General features: G+C 29.7%; 2 protein-coding genes, 2 long non-coding RNA genes and 1 pseudogene across 12 annotated transcripts in view; 4 read left to right on the plus strand and 1 right to left on the minus strand.

The window, feature by feature from the left end:
- The window catches only part of LOC145964077 (F-box only protein 21-like), a 365,010-nt pseudogene that overhangs the window by 170,637 nt on the left and 173,411 nt on the right, over positions 1 to 20,962 (plus strand). The gene's annotated exons all lie outside the window — the stretch shown is intronic.
- LOC145964052 (cyclic GMP-AMP synthase-like receptor) lies at positions 113 to 9,101 on the plus strand. 4 transcript variants are annotated; one of them, XM_083086424.1, is made up of 12 exons: positions 115 to 303; positions 430 to 508; positions 2,260 to 2,423; positions 2,553 to 2,723; positions 2,906 to 3,003; positions 3,091 to 3,226; positions 3,338 to 3,487; positions 5,152 to 5,322; positions 5,745 to 5,867; positions 5,948 to 6,134; positions 6,291 to 6,371; positions 8,589 to 9,101. In XM_083086424.1, the coding sequence occupies exons 3-12, from the start codon at positions 2,301 to 2,303 to the stop codon at positions 8,615 to 8,617; spliced, it is 1,269 nt and encodes a 422-aa protein (XP_082942550.1). In that variant the 5' UTR covers positions 115 to 303; positions 430 to 508; positions 2,260 to 2,300; the 3' UTR covers positions 8,618 to 9,101. The 4 variants fall into 4 exon arrangements, with proteins under 4 accessions (XP_082942553.1, XP_082942554.1, XP_082942552.1 ...); XM_083086426.1 differs by lacking the exon at positions 430 to 508 and having other exon boundaries at positions 114 to 303; positions 2,267 to 2,423; XM_083086427.1 differs by lacking the exon at positions 6,291 to 6,371 and having other exon boundaries at positions 113 to 508.
- On the minus strand, positions 5,830 to 15,693 carry LOC145964053 (uncharacterized). Of its 5 annotated transcripts, none has more exons than XM_083086430.1 (5): positions 10,124 to 10,459; positions 9,911 to 9,958; positions 9,525 to 9,822; positions 9,257 to 9,423; positions 5,830 to 9,181 (listed from the first exon to the last, which is right to left on the minus strand). In XM_083086430.1, the coding sequence occupies exons 3-5, from the start codon at positions 9,736 to 9,738 to the stop codon at positions 8,573 to 8,575; spliced, it is 990 nt and encodes a 329-aa protein (XP_082942556.1). In that variant the 5' UTR covers positions 9,739 to 9,822; positions 9,911 to 9,958; positions 10,124 to 10,459; the 3' UTR covers positions 5,830 to 8,572. The 5 variants fall into 5 exon arrangements, with proteins under 5 accessions (XP_082942556.1, XP_082942555.1, XP_082942559.1 ...); XM_083086429.1 differs by having other exon boundaries at positions 9,911 to 10,028; XM_083086433.1 differs by having other exon boundaries at positions 9,525 to 9,704; positions 10,124 to 10,458.
- Positions 11,040 to 12,280, plus strand: LOC145964054 (uncharacterized). The gene is made up of 2 exons (XR_014436337.1): positions 11,040 to 11,207; positions 11,283 to 12,280. It is a non-coding gene; the product is annotated as an uncharacterized LOC145964054 (long non-coding RNA).
- LOC145964055 (uncharacterized) lies at positions 16,276 to 19,416 on the plus strand. The gene is made up of 4 exons (XR_014436338.1): positions 16,276 to 16,373; positions 16,762 to 16,945; positions 17,077 to 18,401; positions 19,197 to 19,416. It is a non-coding gene; the product is annotated as an uncharacterized LOC145964055 (long non-coding RNA).

Consider the following 20,962-nt stretch of genomic DNA (forward strand, 5'->3'; position numbering starts at 1 on the left):
TCTGGATAAATAACGACTTTGGCTGCGTTCCGATATTCACTGCCAGTACTGAGAATCTATAGTTTATGTCACGCATACTATAGATTTTCAGTACTGGCAGTGAATATCGGAACGCAGCCTTTAATTGATGATTCAGAGTTCTTGCATACGTCAGTAGGCGTTAAGAGTTATTAAGAGTTCTTTCGTTTTTTGACGCGAATAACGTGTTGATATGTCCAGTGTGCAAAAACCTTCATTTGTCACGTACCTATATAAAAGCGTACTCTCGGCAAGAGCACAGTAGAATTTATAGCTTGATATATGGTAGTTATAGCTTGATATAGTCTGCAATTTTATTTATATTATAATTTTGCAAACAAATTAATTATTAATAAAGAGAATCTTTTAAAATCCAATAACTCGAACTATTATTGTATTGTATTGTATTAGTACTGTACAAATCGCAATTTTTGTGAATATTATCACAAATCTGCCGATCTACGCTGAGGTTATTTGCATTTCTTGTTTGGTAAGTAGATGCAATAAAAAAACCGAATTCGATATAGATACAGAATTTAACGTATTATCATCGATAATTTTATCATAATTTACAACAAAATGATTTTGTAATTAAATAAAAATAATTTCTTTTGTTAACGAAATTGAATATTCTCTCTTTTCACTATTATAAATTATTAAGGATTTAATTCGTTATCAACGCGATAATTCAATATTGTATTATATAATAGGATACCCTGGCGAAAATAAGAAACTTTATAAAGCGTTAACAATCGTTGAGTGAGGGTTTTCTGAGAGTTTATATGCTTTTCAAACTTTGTAAGAGCACTTACATAACGCTGTTGGGTTTTGAATGCTTATCAAACGCTGCAGTGTTGCAATTTTTGTTCTACAAACTCTTTATATAATGTTACATGAAAGTTTTGCAATGCTGAAGTAACATTTTTCAGAGTACGTTCAGTAAACGTTGATACATCTTCGTGTACAGAGTTTACTCAGACTTTTCAAACGTTTACGATTACGCTATAACGTACAAACGTCTTTTAAACGCTGCAGTGTTGCAATTTTTGTTCTACAAACTCTTTACTAATCGTTTTTAAACTCTCGACGAACTTCCACAAACGTTCATGTAAACGCCAAACAAACGTCTCATTTTTGCCAGGGTAGCTCTATGATTAAATGAATTTTTATTGATCCAAAATATTTTTAAAAAATTTAATAGTAATTTTTTAAATAATCTTTTTATTAAGCAGATCATTTAGTCGATATGTTCTTGAAATAAATTTTATTCTTTTGCATTAATATTGTTCATCAAATTTGTATTAATATTTGTCACTTGTAAGAAACTCTACGAAATTTATGTGCTGAATCGGCGAAAGTTAATTCCACATATATATTTCTGCATTCACATTTTTTGATCAGCATTTTTATAAACAGATTTTATTACATTTATTATAAATGACGATTTTTGCCATCGTTAAAAAAAATTATTTATATCGCGTATGCGAAATGAATATGTAGATAAATTTGCTTATTTAAGCTACCGATTAGTTTCTCGGAAATTTTGCGGAAGATTCAGAGATAATAACGTATTTATTATAAATGACGATATCTATACAATATCATCTTTGTTATCGTTTAAAAAATTATTTATATCGCGTATGCGATATGAATATGTAGATAAATTTGCTTATTTAAACTACCGATTAATTTCTCGGAAATTTTGCGGAAGATTCAGAAATAGTAACATAAATCTGATTATGTGCAGTATACGTTTATAATGAAATATTCAAGCACAGCTCTTTATCGCACTAATTACAAACAATATACTTTTATATCTTTATAGAAAATTTTATTTCTTTTGAATGCATTAAAAAAGGGAAAATTAAAAATTTAATTTTGAAATATAATAATTATTCTCTTTACAATATTATTTTCTTTTTTAATAAAAATATCAAATATTTTTTTATTCTTTCTCTACTTTTTCATCTGTTTTTAATTTCCGTTTAAAATATATTATTTATATTATTTATTACATATTTAAGAAACCTCCCATACAGCACAGAACATTGCAGTAATATTGCAGCAATATTGCAATGTTGCTGCAATGTTACAATAATATTAACAATATTGCTGCAATATTCTGTGCTGTATGGGCTAATTGCTTGGTAATTCTATGATAAGTCCTCTTTTGTCACAATAATATAATATTGTAGTTTTGTATAATTTTAATATACATATAATTTTAAGTTAAAATTTTAGATTTTAGGTTAGAAAAATCCAATAATTATACACATATAATAATGCACAACAACGCAAATATTGAACGCCATTTAATTAAAGATGATATATTCAATAAAATAAGCAAACGATTTATAAGTTTAGATTTTAATGATGAGAGAATTCACAATCAACATTTGAATGAGGTATTGTAAAAAAATGATATTTTATATTTAAAAATATATTTTATTAAAATCGTTATATTAACGTTTTATATAACGTTATATATAACGTTATTTGTAATGCATTATAAAATTTATGAGTATATGTCGCAGGTTTTTAAAAAATTAACAGAAGCTATGCAACAGCAAAGCCCTCTTTTTAAAAAAATGTATGAAAGAATTCTGTGGGCAGGTAGTTATTACAAAAAAACTCGAGTCGGAGACCCAGGGGAATATGATTTAAATTTGGTCATGAAATTACCCTTTAAAGAGAGAGATATAACAGTAATATTATTTTCGAATTTGAAAAAAAAATGAAGTATAAATAAAGTTAGAAGTATGGCATAATATGTTGGAAGTTACAAGTTTAAGAAGATTATTAATATACAATATATTTGCTTTTGTTTAAATTAAAATATATAATTTACTTTTGTTAAATAATAATAAATATTTATTAATTATTACAGTTTTTCTCAGATCGTCCAGGTTACATTAAAATACGTACGACTTGGAAAGATAGAGATATGTCGTACAATACTTTAAATTTAGGATGGGAAGCATTACGGTAAATCGCATTAAAATTTTCTATGATTTAGAAAAAAAAGAGAAGTTGTGTTTTTTCACAAAAGAAATTGTATTTTTGTCTCTCTAGGGAATTAAATGCTTTTATTGATGAAGAATCATATTTAAATCAAGATAAATTTCGCAGATGGATAGAAGGAATTTTAAGTAAAGTGGCTTTGAAATCCAGTAAAAGTAATAAAATTATATTCAGTGGTTATATCCCGGTAAGAGTAACATTAACATACATACAGTATTCCAACAGTGTGCTATATCATAGTAGTGTATCATGTCAAAAAGGCATCAAAAACTAAAAAATATTCCGTCTTTATTTTTAGATAACGATAAAAAAAACAGGACCAGCATTTACGCTAAAAGTTTCATTTCAATTTTCTGGAAAGCCGGTTGATATTGATGTCGTTCCTGTATTAGCTTTTTCAACCTGTAAACCACCACCAATATGTTCCAAAATGTCAATTTTAGAAAACGTAACATAAAATTAAAACATTATATTAGAGCAAAAGATTTGTCGTATGTGTCAGACACAATCAAGGATAATAATAAAATTATAGTTTTGAAAAATACAAGTTTATTATTTAAAATAATATTAGAGCTACTGTGACTTTGATTCACTTTTTTCATCTAACAAGATATTTTCAAAATTCATTTTTTTAAAATATTGAAATTTGCAATTTTATTTTAAATAAGATTTAATAGAGAACAGCGACAAATAATTTGCACCAATTTATTAATTATATAATTTAAATTACGCACACTACCATTAAATTGCACGCTTTGCAGTATCGTCCAGCTTCTAGATATTGGTCCGCACGCTTTAAACCTTTGAATAACAATAGAGCTAGTAAATCACCACGAAGACGTTCCAAAATGTCAATTTTAAAAAACCCAACATAAAATTAAAATTATATTAGAGTAAAAGATTTGTCGTATGTATCACCCACACAGCACATGATATCATTCGAATATTCTATACTCATACTGTAAATATACGTTACAGATGTAATATACTGAGAATAATCCCATAACATCTCTTGTTGTATATTATTTTTCATATATTCTCAGAATATACTTTGAATATCTCGTATTAGTATATTCTTTCTCGTATATTTTCAGGATACTCTATAATATTGTATGTGTTTCTTCATTTTGCCGCTACGCGCGCCACCAAACTCGTACTTAATTTTTGGTGAAATGGACATAAAGGACTGGTACTAACATGAATTCCAAAGTTTCTTCTTTTTTCTTTTTAGTCAGTTTAATTTATAATAAACTGACTTAATTTAAAGTAATTTGTCTAATAATCTGGATTCCTTGTTGGAATTCAGAATATTAAACAGATTATTTGAAATTAAAATGAGAAGTAATCCATTTACTGCATTTATTAAGGTATTTCATCTATTACCGAGCGTACTTACATAATTGTACATAGATTATCGAGATCAATATTTCAATAAGAATCATTTAATAAACACTAATAGGTGTTTTTCAAACGTTTTATATTCATCTATTAGAAATAACATTTTTGTCTGAAGTTTTGTTTATAAAGTAAATAATTTCACATTTTTATTTATTTTTTACATCACGAAGAATCTATTTTTTATTCTACATATAGTCCAACTATCTTCTATATTCATATATAATTTATTAATGTAAAAATATGCTTAAAATATTCTAAAAATATACGCATAATATACCAAGAAATATTCTGAGTATATACTGAGTAGGTTTCTAAGGCAGACATAGGAACATCCTCCGTACATTCTCAAAATATCATAGTATGTATATCGAATATTAGTGGGATATACACAATCTACGTTTGCGATATACTGAGTACATACTCAGGATCTACCTGTGCTATATGGGCAGACACATAAGGATAATAATAAAATTATAGTTTTGAAAAATTTATTTTGAAAAGTTTATTATTTAGAATAATATTAGAGTTATTGTGACTTTGATTTACTTTTTTCATCTAACAAGATATTTCTCAAATTCTTTTTTTTTAAATACTAAAATTTGCTACTTTATTTTAAATAAGATTTAATAGAGAAAAGCGACAAATAATTTGCACTAATTTATTAATTATATAATTTAAATTACGCGCACTATCATTAAATTGCACGCTTTGCAGTGTCGTCCAGGTTCTAGATATTGGTCCGCAGTCCCTAAACCTTTGAATAATAGAAGAGCCAATTTCAAAGATCGATTTCTAAATCGTTATTGGCGATTATGTTTTTACGAGTTTGAAAAAGATATACTTTCTAATTATGGGCGTGTGAAACCCATAATACGTCATTTAAAGGTATGATAGATAAAATAATAAACATCTATTTATTTTTAATATATTAATTTATAGTAATATTATATATATTATATAATTTTATTATATATAATATATATATAATATAAGAAAAAAATCATTATATAATTATATAATATTACTATGTATTGATATATTAAAAATATAAATCTATATTATTAATTTTTAATTGATGTATTTATATATCTAATCATTAAGTAATTTCATTAAGGTTTAATTTTTATTTTATCAATTTTTATACTTAAAAATTTTGAATAGAGAAGAAGCTCTAAAACTCCTTTTATAGAGAAAAGTATAACAAATTTTAGATTGTAAGTAAATTTATTTAAAAATATTCTTCTTCTGTACTTTGATATGACAAATTAATTTATTTTAATATATAATTATTAATTGCATTCTCTCAGAAACTCAGAGACACACAAAAATGGAAGCAGGTTGCCAGCTATTATATTGAAACATTATGTTTGAATGAATTAAACATTTTTCGGATTTCGAACAAACAATCACATACTTCTTTATTCTTCACGGTAATGTATTACTATAATTCAAAAGTTTTTCCTTATTAAATTAGTTATAAAAGAACTTTGTTACTTAAATACATTTGTAGATGTTACAAAAACTTCGTGAGGCTTTTCGCAGAGGCAGCATAAGATACTATTGGGATGAAAATCTTAATTTATTGGAGCATATTGGATATGATGAAATGAAATGTATGGAAGGAAGAATAAATCGAATTATAAAAGATATCGAGAGAACTATCGCAAATGATGAATATGCAATAGCAAAATATACTCGTGAGTATTTTTTTCATGAAATGTAAGTATATCGAACTATGTTTATAAAATCTGATAATTAGAATATTGATTGTTTTTACTATTTTATTTACCAAAATATACAAATATTAATATTGCAGTAATATTATAGAATTTCGGTTGAACTTTTTATTGCAGTAAATAGAAACGAATTGGGATCTTTAATTGATCCATCCAATTTACATCAATCAGAATCATCAGAATCAGAATTCGAGCCTGGTAAATATGTGTTTTATATATATATATATATATATATATATATGGGGGTACATATATATATATATTTAATGGTTGTGTCAATCTTTTTATTATGTGGGAGATTACCGATCGCAATAAATTGATCGATACATAGATGTCAGTTAATTGGATCGACCGTATCGAAGGCCGAAATATAATGTGTACAATTAAAGCAAGTTAAAAGCTGAAATTAAGTAGTATGGATTTATTATTATTGTTAAAGTTACGCACTTATTATTATTATTATTATTAAATATATATATTATTATATTTATTATTATTATTATTATTATTATTATTAAAGCTATATTATAAGTATACATATTTAATATATTAAAGCAGTAAGAATACATATTTAAAAATTCAGTTCAAATTTAACACTTTAACGTTTTATGTAAAACTTTATTGCAAATTCCGCATTTATTTTTATGATAAAAATTTTTATACGCTAAAGGTATGTAGTATTTCTGCCTTCTTGAAATAAAATCACGCAATTGTTCCACAAGAAATACATTCTTATGAAACAATTGCGTAATTTTGTTTTAAGAAGGAAGAAAATTTTTTGCTGCATATTTTTAGCATATAAAACAATAAAAATTTATCATAAAAATAAATGCGGAATTTGAAATAAAGCTTTACATAAAACGTTAAAGTGTTAAATTTGAATTGAATTTTTAAATATGTATTTCCGCTTTAATATATCGAATATGTATAATAATAAATCCCTAATTTGATCATAGTAAAATAATAATAATAATAATAAATATAATAACATATATTTAATAATAATAATAATAATAATAATAATAATAATAATAATAATAAATATAATAACATATATTTAATAATAATAATAATAATAATAATAAATGCGTAGCTTTAATAATAATAATAAATCCACACTACATAATTTCTATTAACTTGCTTTTAACTTCTATATACTATTCCGTGAGACTTTCGTCCAATTATAATTCTCTTTGGCTAATTTAGAAATAATTATTTCACTTTCATTTACGTTTTCGAGAACTGGCATATTGAAAATATATACAATGTACAAAAGTGTCATCTTAGTTCTCCATTTTATTCAGAGTCTTAAGAGTATAAAAATATTTTTATTATTTTTATTCTATATCCTTCTACATCAAACTTATTTCGTAAAAATAAAAACATAAGTTTATTTATTATGATTATAAATAAAGTTAAGTACCTAAAGTAATCGAATTATTAATACAGTTAATAAGAAAATTAATGATCTTATCAAAGTAAGTAAAATTGATTAAAATATTTTTAAAAAGTACTTTATGATAAAACATCTATCATTAATTAAAAGAATATTAATATACTTTAAAGATAGTCATAAACAATTAAAACAGGCTTAACATAGCTTCTTTACATAACAACATTTTCATAAAATAGTCTCATTTTTCTCTTCTTTTTCCTTTTTCTGTTCAAGAAAGAGGTAAGAATAGAGTTTAACATTGTTTCTTATAAAGAAGAGATTTATATCTTCTAATATTTTCCAACATCAAACAAGAAACATTTTTATGTTGTTATCTGATTATATACATTGTTTTTAAATTTGAGTGTATCGACAATATTCATTTTTTTAGCATTTCTCTCATCTATAATAAAAAACAAAAAAAAAAAAGAAATAGCTCACACAATTCTTTCCTAAAAATAAAAAGCTTTTTCCAATTTTTTCATAAGTGTCACAGAAAAATAAATTAAATTTTACATATATGTATAAATAAGCAAACAAAATAATTAATAAATCAGTATAAACAATAACTCAACATGCATTATTGAAGTAGACTACTATCACATGCAAAGCTATCCATTAATAGATTGTAATTAATTTCGTACATCTTATGATAAATTATAAAATTATATATGTAATATTAATTTATATATATGAAAAGGAAATGAACAGCCAATGAGTCATATTTTGCTATCACAAATAGTCTCATTCAGACTAATAATCCAAGTTATAAAGTCATTTGCACTTACTAATCCAATGTGTAGAGATAAGAGCTTTGGCAACATTACCTCCAATTTCACACACTAGTCTTATATCTTAATTCAACAACAATCACATATTCCCTTTGTACTATATTGTTTTGTATCATCCTTCACTTGTTTGTATATAATTTCTATTGTTTACAACATCAATTAATAACATTGAACTAAATTCCTTTACAGCTAACCAATGGAATTGCGTGATTGTCTGACCATTCAAGAAAGAAGTCGACGATATTAGTGACGCAATGTATCATGGCAAGACAGTCGGCCTCGGCTGAATGTTCCTGAGAGATATTTGAACCAAACATATATTTGTAAATGGTGCTGAGTTTCAGGTTGACTGGTCTCTCTTCGCACCCGAAATCCAATCTCTTTCTTGGATAATTTTTTTTAAATGGTCGTTCTACATGAGCGATTTCATGCTGCCTTATTATTTGATTCTCTGGTGTTTTCTCGTTATCTTTTTGTTTAAAATTCTTCGACGATTCGATATCAGTGTTACCGTTATATACTTCGTTTGTATCATATTTCTTATTGTTTATAGTTTTGATATATCCATCATAGGCAGATGTCATTAGCGAAGTGGACGTTGCCGTAGCGTCGACCTTAGCCTCTTGCTCTATTATTCCGATATCCATATCTAACATGGAAAGTGAATCATTATATTCATCGTTCAATAAATTTTGGAACATCTTTGGTTCAGAGTCTTTTTTCTCAAAGAAATCTTTAAACATTTTCCATGTATCAATGCAGAGGATTTTGTCATCAAGAATCTTTAAAGAGAAAAACTAAGTGTTATTAAAAACCTAGAAAAATAAACAATTGATCCCCTTAAAAATCAATTATACCTTATTTATGCGCTCGAGTTCCTGCAAGAATATTGGATAGTCAAATCTCTTGCCGTTATGTGCTGCAAAACAAATTGGTGGTGTGAGACGCTGTAGAAAACACATTATTAACTCATAAACCTCACACTCGAAAGGCTGCAGTAGTAACATATCCTCGTTAAACAGCTCTACAAATTTATAAAATTATGATATCACTATATCAGAATTTTCAATTGATTTTTTAATTTTATTTATATATTAATTAATCTAAGCTAATAAAACAACTTACTTGTTATGTATTCTACATTTGGTGGTATAATTTTTTGGGGATTAATCGGAAGTATTAACTTATGTAAAACTCGTGGCAAAGATGCTTTGTTGCCATTACATATCGACTCTCTTCCAACAGCAATTAAAGCAATTTCTGTGATTCTTGGCATAATCTTTTCTTGAATCAGACCAGTTGTTTCTAGATCAAAGAATATAAATGTTTGAATTTCCATTATTTTTTATATTGACTTGATGAACTCTCTTTTCTTAATCTGTCTGTGTTATCTCTTCATTAGTATTTGATTTCTATAATTTATCTACAACAATGACATGCTTATATCACAATTTTAATCATAATAAAAATAATGAGACAATTTTAATTATTCACAATTTTGTTTTACGTACCTATAAAGCGTCGAATAAGCACGCTTTTATCGAAGTCTCTGATGAGATCTAATGGTATATAAACATCTTATTTAACGTCACTTGTAGAAATCTCGTGGAATTAATTTTCACGTAATTTCTATAATTTATTTATAACAATGGCATGCTTATCATAATTTTAATCATAATAAAAATAATGAAAATTTTAATTATTCAAAATTTTATTTTATATACCTGTAAAGCGTTAAATAAGTACGCTTTTATTGAAGTCTCTGACGAGATTTATTGATATCCAAATATTTTATTTAACATCACGTGTAGAAGTCTTGTGGAATCAACTTTCACGTAATACAATATTACAACGTGGTAAGCTTTATTTCTTTTTTAGCTAAACTCACCTTTCATCTTTCATCTTTACTTCTCTTCAACGTTAAAAATTATGAATATACCTTTATTTTATTTTAAAAGCGAAAATTAACTACAAAGAGAATGTAGTTATACAGAATATAAATCTGTATGCACTTCTCGTCTAGATTCTAGATGCACTTGTAGTCAGTGTTGCCAACTCGGATCGTCGTTATCCCACTAGAGAGCTTCATAAATTCCGCTGAAAACCATTAAACTCCTCTGCGTTCTTTTCCACCAGAAATCACTAACGGTACATGTTTTCCCACCAAAAACCGCTGCATGTATATATACTTTGTCCAGCGACAGTCAGGGGCGGAGTGTGGCTAAGGCGGCAAAGTACTTGCCTGCCATATAGGCCAAAAAGGGGTCTTGAATTCAAGTCCCGCTGAGGCAGAAAATTTATTTCTGCGATATAGCCGCCCCAATCCCCCTCCTACTCCTTCCCCTCATCCTTTCCCCTTCCTTACCTATGACCCCTGATTGTTATACTTTATTTAATGTAAGAAACTCTGCTGATTATTAATACTCACGAAGATATCTGGCAGCATGGGCGAAAAATAATATTGCCCAGTGCCACACAGAAATACAGAATACAGCGACAGTCACGCTCTCCTCACGTCCCCACTTTGTCCGCGAAATCGTAATTTGACTCGAGTATTACTTCCTCTTCATCAATTGAAAATTACGAAAAGTTCTTATAAATTTCCTTCGAGATGAGTAAAGACTCAAAAGATAAGCGATATACTTAAAAATTCAGAAAAGTCTGGCTCACGCCCTGGCAAAAATGAGACGTTTCATGAACGTTTGTTTGGCGTTTACATGAACGTTTGTGGAAGTTCGTCGAGAGTTTAAAAACGATTAGTAAAGAGTTTGTAGAACAAAAATTGCAACACTGCAGCGTTTGAAAGACGTTTGTACATAGCGTTTTTGAGAGTTTGCATAGCGTTTGCATGGCGTATGCAAAGAGTTCTTTAAACATTTATAGATCCTCTATTAAGTGTTTAATTTCATCTTTGGAAACTGCGTGCATCCTCTATTAAGCGATTACCCGACAAAAACAGTACGTGAAATCCACGTTATTACCACGTAGATTAATATCGTTGAATCTACGTGGATATTCAAGTGGATAATCCGCTCAAAAACGGTACTAGAATCTACGTGGAATCTATGTGAAAATTTCATGAACTTTCGAGACATATTACTTTTTTCATTTTTGATAAGTGAATATCTTGGACATTTATAAAAGTATATAAATACACTCGGCCATAAGAATAATTTTATTTTTATTTATATTTTATTTTTAATATACGCAATAAATAGGCTATCTCCCATTTATCCGTTTAATTTCAAATAATCTGTTCCATATTCTGAATCCCAACAAGCGATCCAGATTATTAAACAAATTATTTTAAATTAAATCAGTTTATTAAATTAAACTGACTAAAGAACCGTCTACAATGAAAATAATATCGGTGCAGTGGACGGTGGAGTAAGACTAATGAGTAATGCGAAATGGAAAAGAATCATTCGCTTACGCCTTACTCCACCGTCCACTCCATATTACTTCCATCGTAGATGGTCCTTAAAAGAAAAAATAAACTTCGGATCGTGTTAGTATCAGTTCTTTATATACACTTTATGACGGAAAGTTGAATACGAGTTAGCTAATTTGATGCAGCGCCGCATAGCGGCAAAGCGAGGAAGCATATTCTATATACATATGTACTATTACATTTCTTAGGCGTTTCTTAGGCGTTTCCAAGCCGTTTGTGTAAACGCCGTACAATTCGCCACATTGAAAAAGTATTTGCTGAAAGTGAAAAAACGGTATTGGAAAAAGTGTTTGTTAAACGTTTGAGAAGTCTGATAGTAAACTCTGTACACGAAGATGTATCAACGTTTACTGAACGTACTCTGAAAAATGTTACCTCAGCATTGCAAAACTTTCATGTAACATTATATAAAGAGTTTGTAGAACAAAAATTGCAACACTGCAGCGTTTGATAAGCATTCAAAACCCAACAGCGTTATGTAAGTGCTCTTACAAAGTTTGAAAAGCATATAAACTCTCAGAAAACCCTCACTCAACGGTTGTTAACGCTTTATAAAGTTTCTTATTTTCGCCAGGGCGGACATACAATTGAAAGAATGGATCGTTCAGGTAGATAGTCTTTATATGCTAGACAATTTGATAAAGTTTGTCATAGAAAAAATATTGTTACATCTTACATCAAGGTTATATATTTTGTAAAATTTAATGGAAAAACAGGTAGCGGGCAACGATACGAAGGCTCACTGCAGATTCTGCAAATGCGACTTAGCGGCCAAATACGTGGATTTAATAAATCACAGCAAAACAAATAAACACACTCAAGCTGCAGAGCCATTTTCTTCACAACGACAACAAAAATTGTCTTTTTGCGAACAATCGTTGAGCTTGTTAGCTGCCGAAGGATCGATGGCACTTTTTCTCTGCGCACATAGCGCAATCGCTTCGTGTGATCATTTAGGTGAAATGTGCAAGCATAATTTTAATGACAGTGAGGCAGCAAAAGGTATAAAAATGCATAGAACAAAATGCAGTGAAATAATAAAAAATATACTCGGTCTTTATTTTAACAACGAGCTGCTCAGCGATATTGGAGACGGAAAATATAGTCTATTATTGGACGAGTCGAACGACGTCCCTGGCGAAAATAAGAAACTTTATAAAGCGTTAACAACCGTTGAGTGAGGGTTTTCTGAGAGTTTATATGCTTTTCAAACTTTGTAAGAGCACTTACATAACGCTATTGGGTTTTGAATGCTTATCAAACGCTGCAGTGTTGCAATTTTTGTTCTACAAACTCTTTATATAATGTTACATGAAAGTTTTGCAATGCTGAGGTAACATTTTTCAGAGTACGTTCAGTAAACGTTGATACATCTTCGTGTACAGAGTTTACTCAGACTTTTCAAACGTTTACGTTTACGCTATAACGTACAAACGTCTTTTAAACGCTGCAGTGTTGCAATTTTTGTTCTACAAACTCTTTACTAATCGTTTTTAAACTCTCGACGAACTTCCACAAACGTTCATGTAAACGCCAAACAAACGTCTCATTTTTGCCAGGGGTGTCCGTGAACAAGTTGTTAGGTATCGTTATAATATACTATAGCTACAAACAGGGAAAAATAATCGCGAGTTTTTTAGCACTGACCAAACTGGAAACATGTAATGCCGAAGGTATCGTCAACGCTTTAAAGAAAACTCTTGAGAAGATGAGATTGGATTTAAAAAACTTGTTGGCTATTGGAACTGACAATGCTTCGGTTATGATCGGGATAAATAACGGCGTTTATGCAACATTGAAAGCGGAAGTTCCGTCGCTGATTTTGATCAGGTGTCTTTGCCACTCGTTGCAGCTCGCCGTGTCACATGCCGATACCATGACCGATACTCTTCCGCGCAATCTCGAGTTTTTAATTCACGAGACCTATAATTGGTTTTCAAAATCCTCTGTGCGTCAAATAAAATACACTCAGCTTTACGAAACGATGAACTGTGGTAAACGCCCTTTACAAATACTACAGGTTTCCAACACGAGATGGTTATCTATAGAGGCGGCTGTAGATAGAACGTTGCACCAATGGCTCGAGTTGAAAACTCATTTCAATATGACGAGACTTTCGGAGAAATGTTACTCTGCGGAGATTCTATACAACATGTATTGTGATGAAACAAACATGTTGTATTTGTTATTTCTAAAGCCAATTTTGTCTGCGATATAAGTTGTGAATAAAGCATTTCAAAGTGAGAAAAACGATCACGTGAAACTTTTAAACGATCTTAACATCGTCGTGCAAGGAATTTCGAAAAAACTCGTGTTGCCAACGTGTAAAGTAGATCCTCTGCTGAGTTCCATCGAGGATTATCTCGATCCTAAGCCATATTTGGGACATTCATTTGAGAAAAAAATTGAGCAGCTTAGAAAGGACGGAAAAATTAATGTTCATGACGAGCAAGGAATCCGCGAACGATGCAAATCATTCTTACTCGGCCTTTTCAAGCAGCTTAAACAACGATTACCTGAGAATGTAGTTATTCTTAAAAAAATATCGCTGCTCTCAGTGGACAATATATTGAAGGCGGTTAAAGAACCAATACAACCATTACTGGAATACATGGGCGCCTCAAGTAATATCGATGCTATTGAATTACAACTTTCAAAAATCAATTTGATTGTTTGGCAGAACAAAATTGATACCATTACATTTTGGGATGAGGTGAATAAATACAAGGACGCATCTGGAAATAACCCATTTGCCGAATTGGCCACTTTTGCTTTGTCGATGCTTATTCTGCCATATTCAAACGCGCAAGTTGAGCGGATATTTAGTCAATTAAATCTTGTAAAAAATAAAGTACGAAATAAGATGTCGGTCGAAATGACAAATGCAATTTTAACGATTCGTTTCGGACTAAGAAGAAACAACAAATGCTGTTACAACTACGTTCTGCCGTTAGAAGTAATACGGAAAATTGGTTCCAAAGAAGCCTACACCAAACAAACAGCTGATGAGTCGTATTCGCAAGCAATTGACGGGAATGACGATGATATCATCGATTTTTATTTCGATTAACATAATTACTTTTAAAATGTTTATAAAAGACATATGCCACTAGATAATTTTGAGTTTATTTAGTTTATTTAATCTATTTGAGTTTATTTAGTTCGTTATAAACGTTGTTTAATTTATTTCAGAGATTATACAATCAATAATGTTGAGTTCTTTATTTTATCAGAAATGTGATAGTATATAAGACTGATTATACATAATAAAACAAATAATTTTAAGTTTATTTAAGTTTGTTTTCATTTATGTTTGAATTACGAGATTACGATTCTTTTGCGAGAGATTCTATACTGAGATGTAGGTGATTGAAATTTTTATAAATTAACAGATATTGCTAAAAATTTGAAATTTCAGTTTGAATGTAGGTTATTTAGATTGTGGTTTGGTTTAGGATTTAGTTTGAGATTTGGAATTTGAATTGAGATTTTAGGCGAGATTTTTGGTATGTGTAAATTTGGTTTATTTGTTGAAATTACATGTGCATAAAAATAAATCAATTATTAAACCACCAAATTAGATACCGATATCCGATATTTTTAATAATGTTCCATATTACCCACCCTTAAGAAATTTTTCATTAAAAATACTAAATTATTTTAAAATTATAAAATTTATCTCTAAAATATCAAATTACATTAAAATTATCAAATTTCCCGTTAAAAACACCAAACTTTTTTTTAAATCGTCAAATTCCCGCTAAAATTACCTTAAAATCACCAAATTTCCCGTTAACCACTAAACCGATAAATCTTACCGCCAAACATCTTTGAAAACCACCAAATCTAGCGGAAAAACCACCAAGTTGGTAACACTGCTTGTAGTGAATCAGAGAATTTTCGCCCATCCTGCCACCTGCCACTCCCAATGATGCAACATTAATTCGTATTAAGTTAGCCGGAAATTTTTCAGCCAACCAAAAATCTCCTTATGGAATCGTTTGTATTTCGGCTGCGTTCCAAAATTCACTGCCAGTACTGAAAATCTATAGTTTACGTGACGTACACTATAGATTTTCAGTACTGGCAGTGAATTTTGGAACACAGCCTTCGTATGAAGATGTTTGAAGTGTGATTAAAAACGTTTGTGAGTAATTAGAATAATTATAAAAAATTAATCATTTTTACAGTATGTAGTTAGCCAACATGACTAAATATTAAAAATTCTCCTTATGAATCGTTTGTATTTCGTATGAAGAGTTTTGAAGTATAATTAAAAAGGTTTGTGAGTCATTCGTTTAATTTTAATTAAATTTTTTTATATTGTGAAGTTAGCCGGAAGCTATATAAAATGGACGCCGTCCTGTGATTGGTCGATTTGCTTATGGTAAATACTAAAATTTTCTCATGTGTACTGACTTTAAGTGTAAGCAAAACGAGCAAATTTATCTCTTTTGTAACTTTTAATCCATGACTAATTTATTATTAATTCCGCATAATCGCATAATATATCATGGATCGTGGTGCGTAGATAATTGAAATATGTTTTTCTATCAATAAATAAGTAAATCTTTTATAATTGTTTTATAATGTAGTCATCATTCAGAAAATGATCACAATTTGTGATTATGTATTTAATTGTTATTTTATATTTGCTTTCATATAATAAACTATATAATAATAAAATTTATATAAAAAGATGGTAATATATGTAATCCAATTAATTATAATTGACAAAATAATTTCTTGTGAAAAAATAAAAATAAAAAATATAGAAGAATTTTTTTTATAGGTTGTATAAAAAATCATTTTTATGCTAAGTATATTATAATTTTCTGGACTGTAGTAATATTTAATATATAATTTTTGCTATATAAATATATATTTCTGATATAAAATCTATTTCTACAGATAGTAAGATCGGCTGAGTTATGTCACAGAATATCGGAAGGCTTACATCAAAATACGAGAGAGAGGAGATGGCATATATCAATATGAATCCATTGCTGATGTTGTAAGAGCAAAAATAGATATCTCTGTAGATTTTATTATTTTTGCATCCGAAAACTTGAAAGTTGCCCATGCCTTATCAGAAGTAAGTCTTCTTTTGTATTTTCAAATATATATAAGCGCACATTTTTAGCATATTCTTTTATGTTATCATTTTTTTTGTTAATTATTATTGATTATTATTGATTACTTTGTTAATTATTGTCAATTTTTCAGATAGAAACTAATATAGCCATAATAGATGAATACTACATAATATCTGGTGCAACTTGTTGTAGTAAATTGTAATGGAATCCGTAATGTTATGGGATTGATTCATAAATCAAAAGCACTTTGTCACAAATACAATATTCGTTTTCTCTCTGCCAATGTTTTCGTCAGAATTTTTATGTATATTATCGATCAAAACTTTTCATCACAATCATTTCACTCAAGCATTACCTGGACATGAAAAACAGAAATGTAATATTTTATTGTAGTATTGTATTTGTAGATATATCTTTTGTGACCTCGAGCCGGTTTAAAAGGTCCGGTATCTTTTTGAGGGTCTTAGCGCCAGTAGTTACTGCAGAAAACCGATAGATAGCGTTCTGTTAGTTATATCAGAGAGAAGAATGAGAGGTGTCATGGCCCGCTTTTAGGTGATCCCTGAAAGCGATACGCCCTCTGTGGACCTTAAAAACGTGCACCTAAACTACGAAGCCAAGGTGCACGAATGTTCTCAGAGGGTAACATATAAGGTGCACAATTTCTGGTTCTGTTCCGTGCTATGTGCACAAAATGACGGTAGCACCAGTGCTGTATAGCAAGACGCTTACGTATATTAAATAAATTTTAATGAATTTTGTATGACTCTCTCTCTCTCTCTCATATATATATATATATATAGAAATTTATTCATTATATGATTACAACACTTGAAAATAAGATATTTTATTAGGCTATTAATAAATAATTTATATATTTACAGAGAGAAAGTTTGATATTATTTTTAATGTAAAACGCGTACACATTTCTTAAGAATAAAAGTTCTAAATAATAAAGATGTATGTGTGTATATATATATATATATATATATATATATATATGTGGGTGGGGGTATGTGTGGTATGTACGTATGTATGTACGTATATATGCATAAAAGCGATGCGAGAGTTACGTGAGGAAGCGAGAAGGACGAGTGAAATAAGAGCGAACGAGATAGAAATAGCACGAGCAACGAGGACTCGAGCTCGAGAATCAGATTTTTCTTGCGCGCTATTATTTTCCTCTCGCTCGCATCTATTACTGTCTCGTTCGCTCCTATTACTGTCTCGCTCACTCCTATTACTGTCTCGCTCACTCCTATTATTGTCTCGCTCGTTCTTGTTACCCCAGGGAGAAATGCGAGATCGGATAGATATCTAGCAGACGTCTATCAGACGCGTCTATGCTAGATCGATAGACGCATCTAAATAGACGTCTTGATGGCCTCTTTTAGACGCATCTAATAGACGTCTTGCGTAACCTCAGTATAGACGTATAATGGATCGATTTCTGCAGTAAGAGAACTAACTTACTTATCAACAAATAATAACACTGATTTATAAGAATTACAAATATTTTTATTTATTCCTTTTTTTTCTACAGTGTCGTACACTGAGAACAGATACAAAATAGAAATAATCAAAAACAAATTGACACATAAATTTGACATCATCTTAAAATAAAAAGAAAATCGAATAATATTCTATAAATATATTAGACTTATGTTCGGCAACTTCTTTAGCATTGACATTATGCTGAAAGGAAAAGTACAATGTAAGACATTGAATAATTAAGTATTAAAAGTAATATTTAGCCATAAAAGTTTAAATATAAACGAGAAAAATTTAGAAAATTTAGCAACTGGATAAATAAACAGATTATAAAATTAACATATATTCATCAATACTTTTTAAATCACAACTTATGTCGACATAATGCTTTTATTTCTTCCTCTGTTCATGAATAGATATTAAAATAACATCTTCTTCGTAGCTCATTGTTCTCGTTTTGTATAATATAATATTTATAACATAATATTTATAATATTTATTATCATACGATATAAAAAGTGACATATTCTTCTCTCATAATTATTATATTTTACGAATGCGTATCAGAATTAATTATCATTGACGATGCAATTTAATTCTAGATAAATATTAGTTTAAAAATTATTTGTGTTCTGCTTAAAGCAGAATACAGAAGAGAAATAAAGAAATTTGCAAATACATATCTGTCGCAATACTTGATAGTATTTGATGTATGTTTTATCGAGAAACTAAAGACTGATTTCTTTTGGCTTATTTTAGTGCAAATAATTTTCACGCGAGACTGAGGATCTTGACGCACAACGAGAGAAGAACGCACCACGATGCCACACTACTGTAATCGCAAAGGCTGATGTAAGAGAACGCAGGCGACCGGTCACATTACACGCTGAAATGAGAATTTATTAGAATTATCTAAAAGCACAATCTTATACAAATGAATAAATATATTAAAACAATAAAATATTCAAACTGGCTCATATATTATACATTAAAAAAAATCAACGCTTCTTACAGCTTAAAGCTGGTTTTTCGTGCTTTGTTTATTATGCTTGTATACAATGTTACAGACGTTTCGGCGCATTTTTTTTCTTTTTGTTCTGGCTACCATCCGATGATGGCCGAAGGAAATATGCCTGAAAAAACGTCTGTAACATTGTATACAAGCATAATAAAAAGGAAGCACGAAAAACTAACTCTAACAAGCGTTAATTTTTATTTAATATTGAATAAATATATTTTAACTTTACAATTCAATTGCACTTACCGGCCTCTCATCTTCATCCATATATTGACCCTCGAAGGTGACCTCCTTTGGCTGATTTGTGTAAATAATTTTCACGAGCCTACATACACGGATCCGACGCACAACGAGAAAAGGTGGAACGCACTCCCGCCCGATGCCGGCCGCTCGAGCCAGCGGGAAGACGCGTCCCGCTGGCTGATTTGTAATGCAAATAATTTTCACGAGCCTACGAGCATACAGATCTCAACGCACAAGGAGAGAAGGTGGAACGCACTCTCGATCGCGACAAAAATCTGGAGACACGACAAGAGAATGCAGGCAACCGCGGTCACATTACACACGCTGGATCCAAGATGTCGGCCGCTCGAGCCAGCGGGACGACACACGCGCGACGCGATTGATAATAACAAAAGACATACGGCCAATCAGCTCGCTTAGCAGCAGCAGAGCGAAATAGCCGCTGCGCGCATCGATATCGATGTCGTATCGATGTCGATTCGACGTCTTTTCAAAATCATATGCAATATTGCATAAAATTTTATAAACAATGCACCGCTATTGTATGAATTAGGTTTTAATTGTAAAAAAACGTTTTCTTACACAATGTGTCACAATGACACAAAATCACATGACATCTAATTAAGATATTTCTAGACGTTGTTTTAGACTAGATGGCTCCGACATCTAATAGACGTCTTTCCGATCTCGCGTTTCTCCCTGGGACTGTTTCGCTCGCTCTCGATTCTTGGGTCCGCTTATCTTTCCGAGCTGTCTATCACGATTGTCAAGTGTGACAGAGAAAGTAAGACCATGAGTAGAGAGCGAGCGAGATGACCTATCATCAAAGAGTTCCGAAGTCTCTTACAATCGGTTTCTTCGCTTCCTCTCCATTCGCAATTCACGAAAATGTAAACATCTTATAAAATAAAAATTGAAACTTTTATTTTTAATTTCATCGGTTTGAATTTTAATGAATTAAAGAGATTTTTGCGATTAAAATGATATCAAACACGACGTAAATCGGGTAATTTTTAATTAGTCTGATAATAAAAATTTTATAATTATATTTTATAATTATATTTAACTAAATTTATGCGATTTATATCGTGTTTGATATTATTTTAATCTTAAAATTCTCATTATTCAATTAAAATTACTTTCAAATGAATAAAAAATGCATTTAATTTTTTGACATATATTCGTGAATATTATAAATGAAGTCTCATGTAAGAAACTTCGGAATCTGCGACATCGGGAATTTTTTCATTATTTATAATAATAC

This window comes from Camponotus vicinus, unplaced genomic scaffold (assembly GCF_025532165.1).
Source record: "Camponotus vicinus isolate PSW18456_S1 unplaced genomic scaffold, iyCamVici1.0 SCAF_13, whole genome shotgun sequence".
NCBI classification, from domain to species: Eukaryota; Metazoa; Arthropoda; class Insecta; order Hymenoptera; family Formicidae; genus Camponotus; species Camponotus vicinus.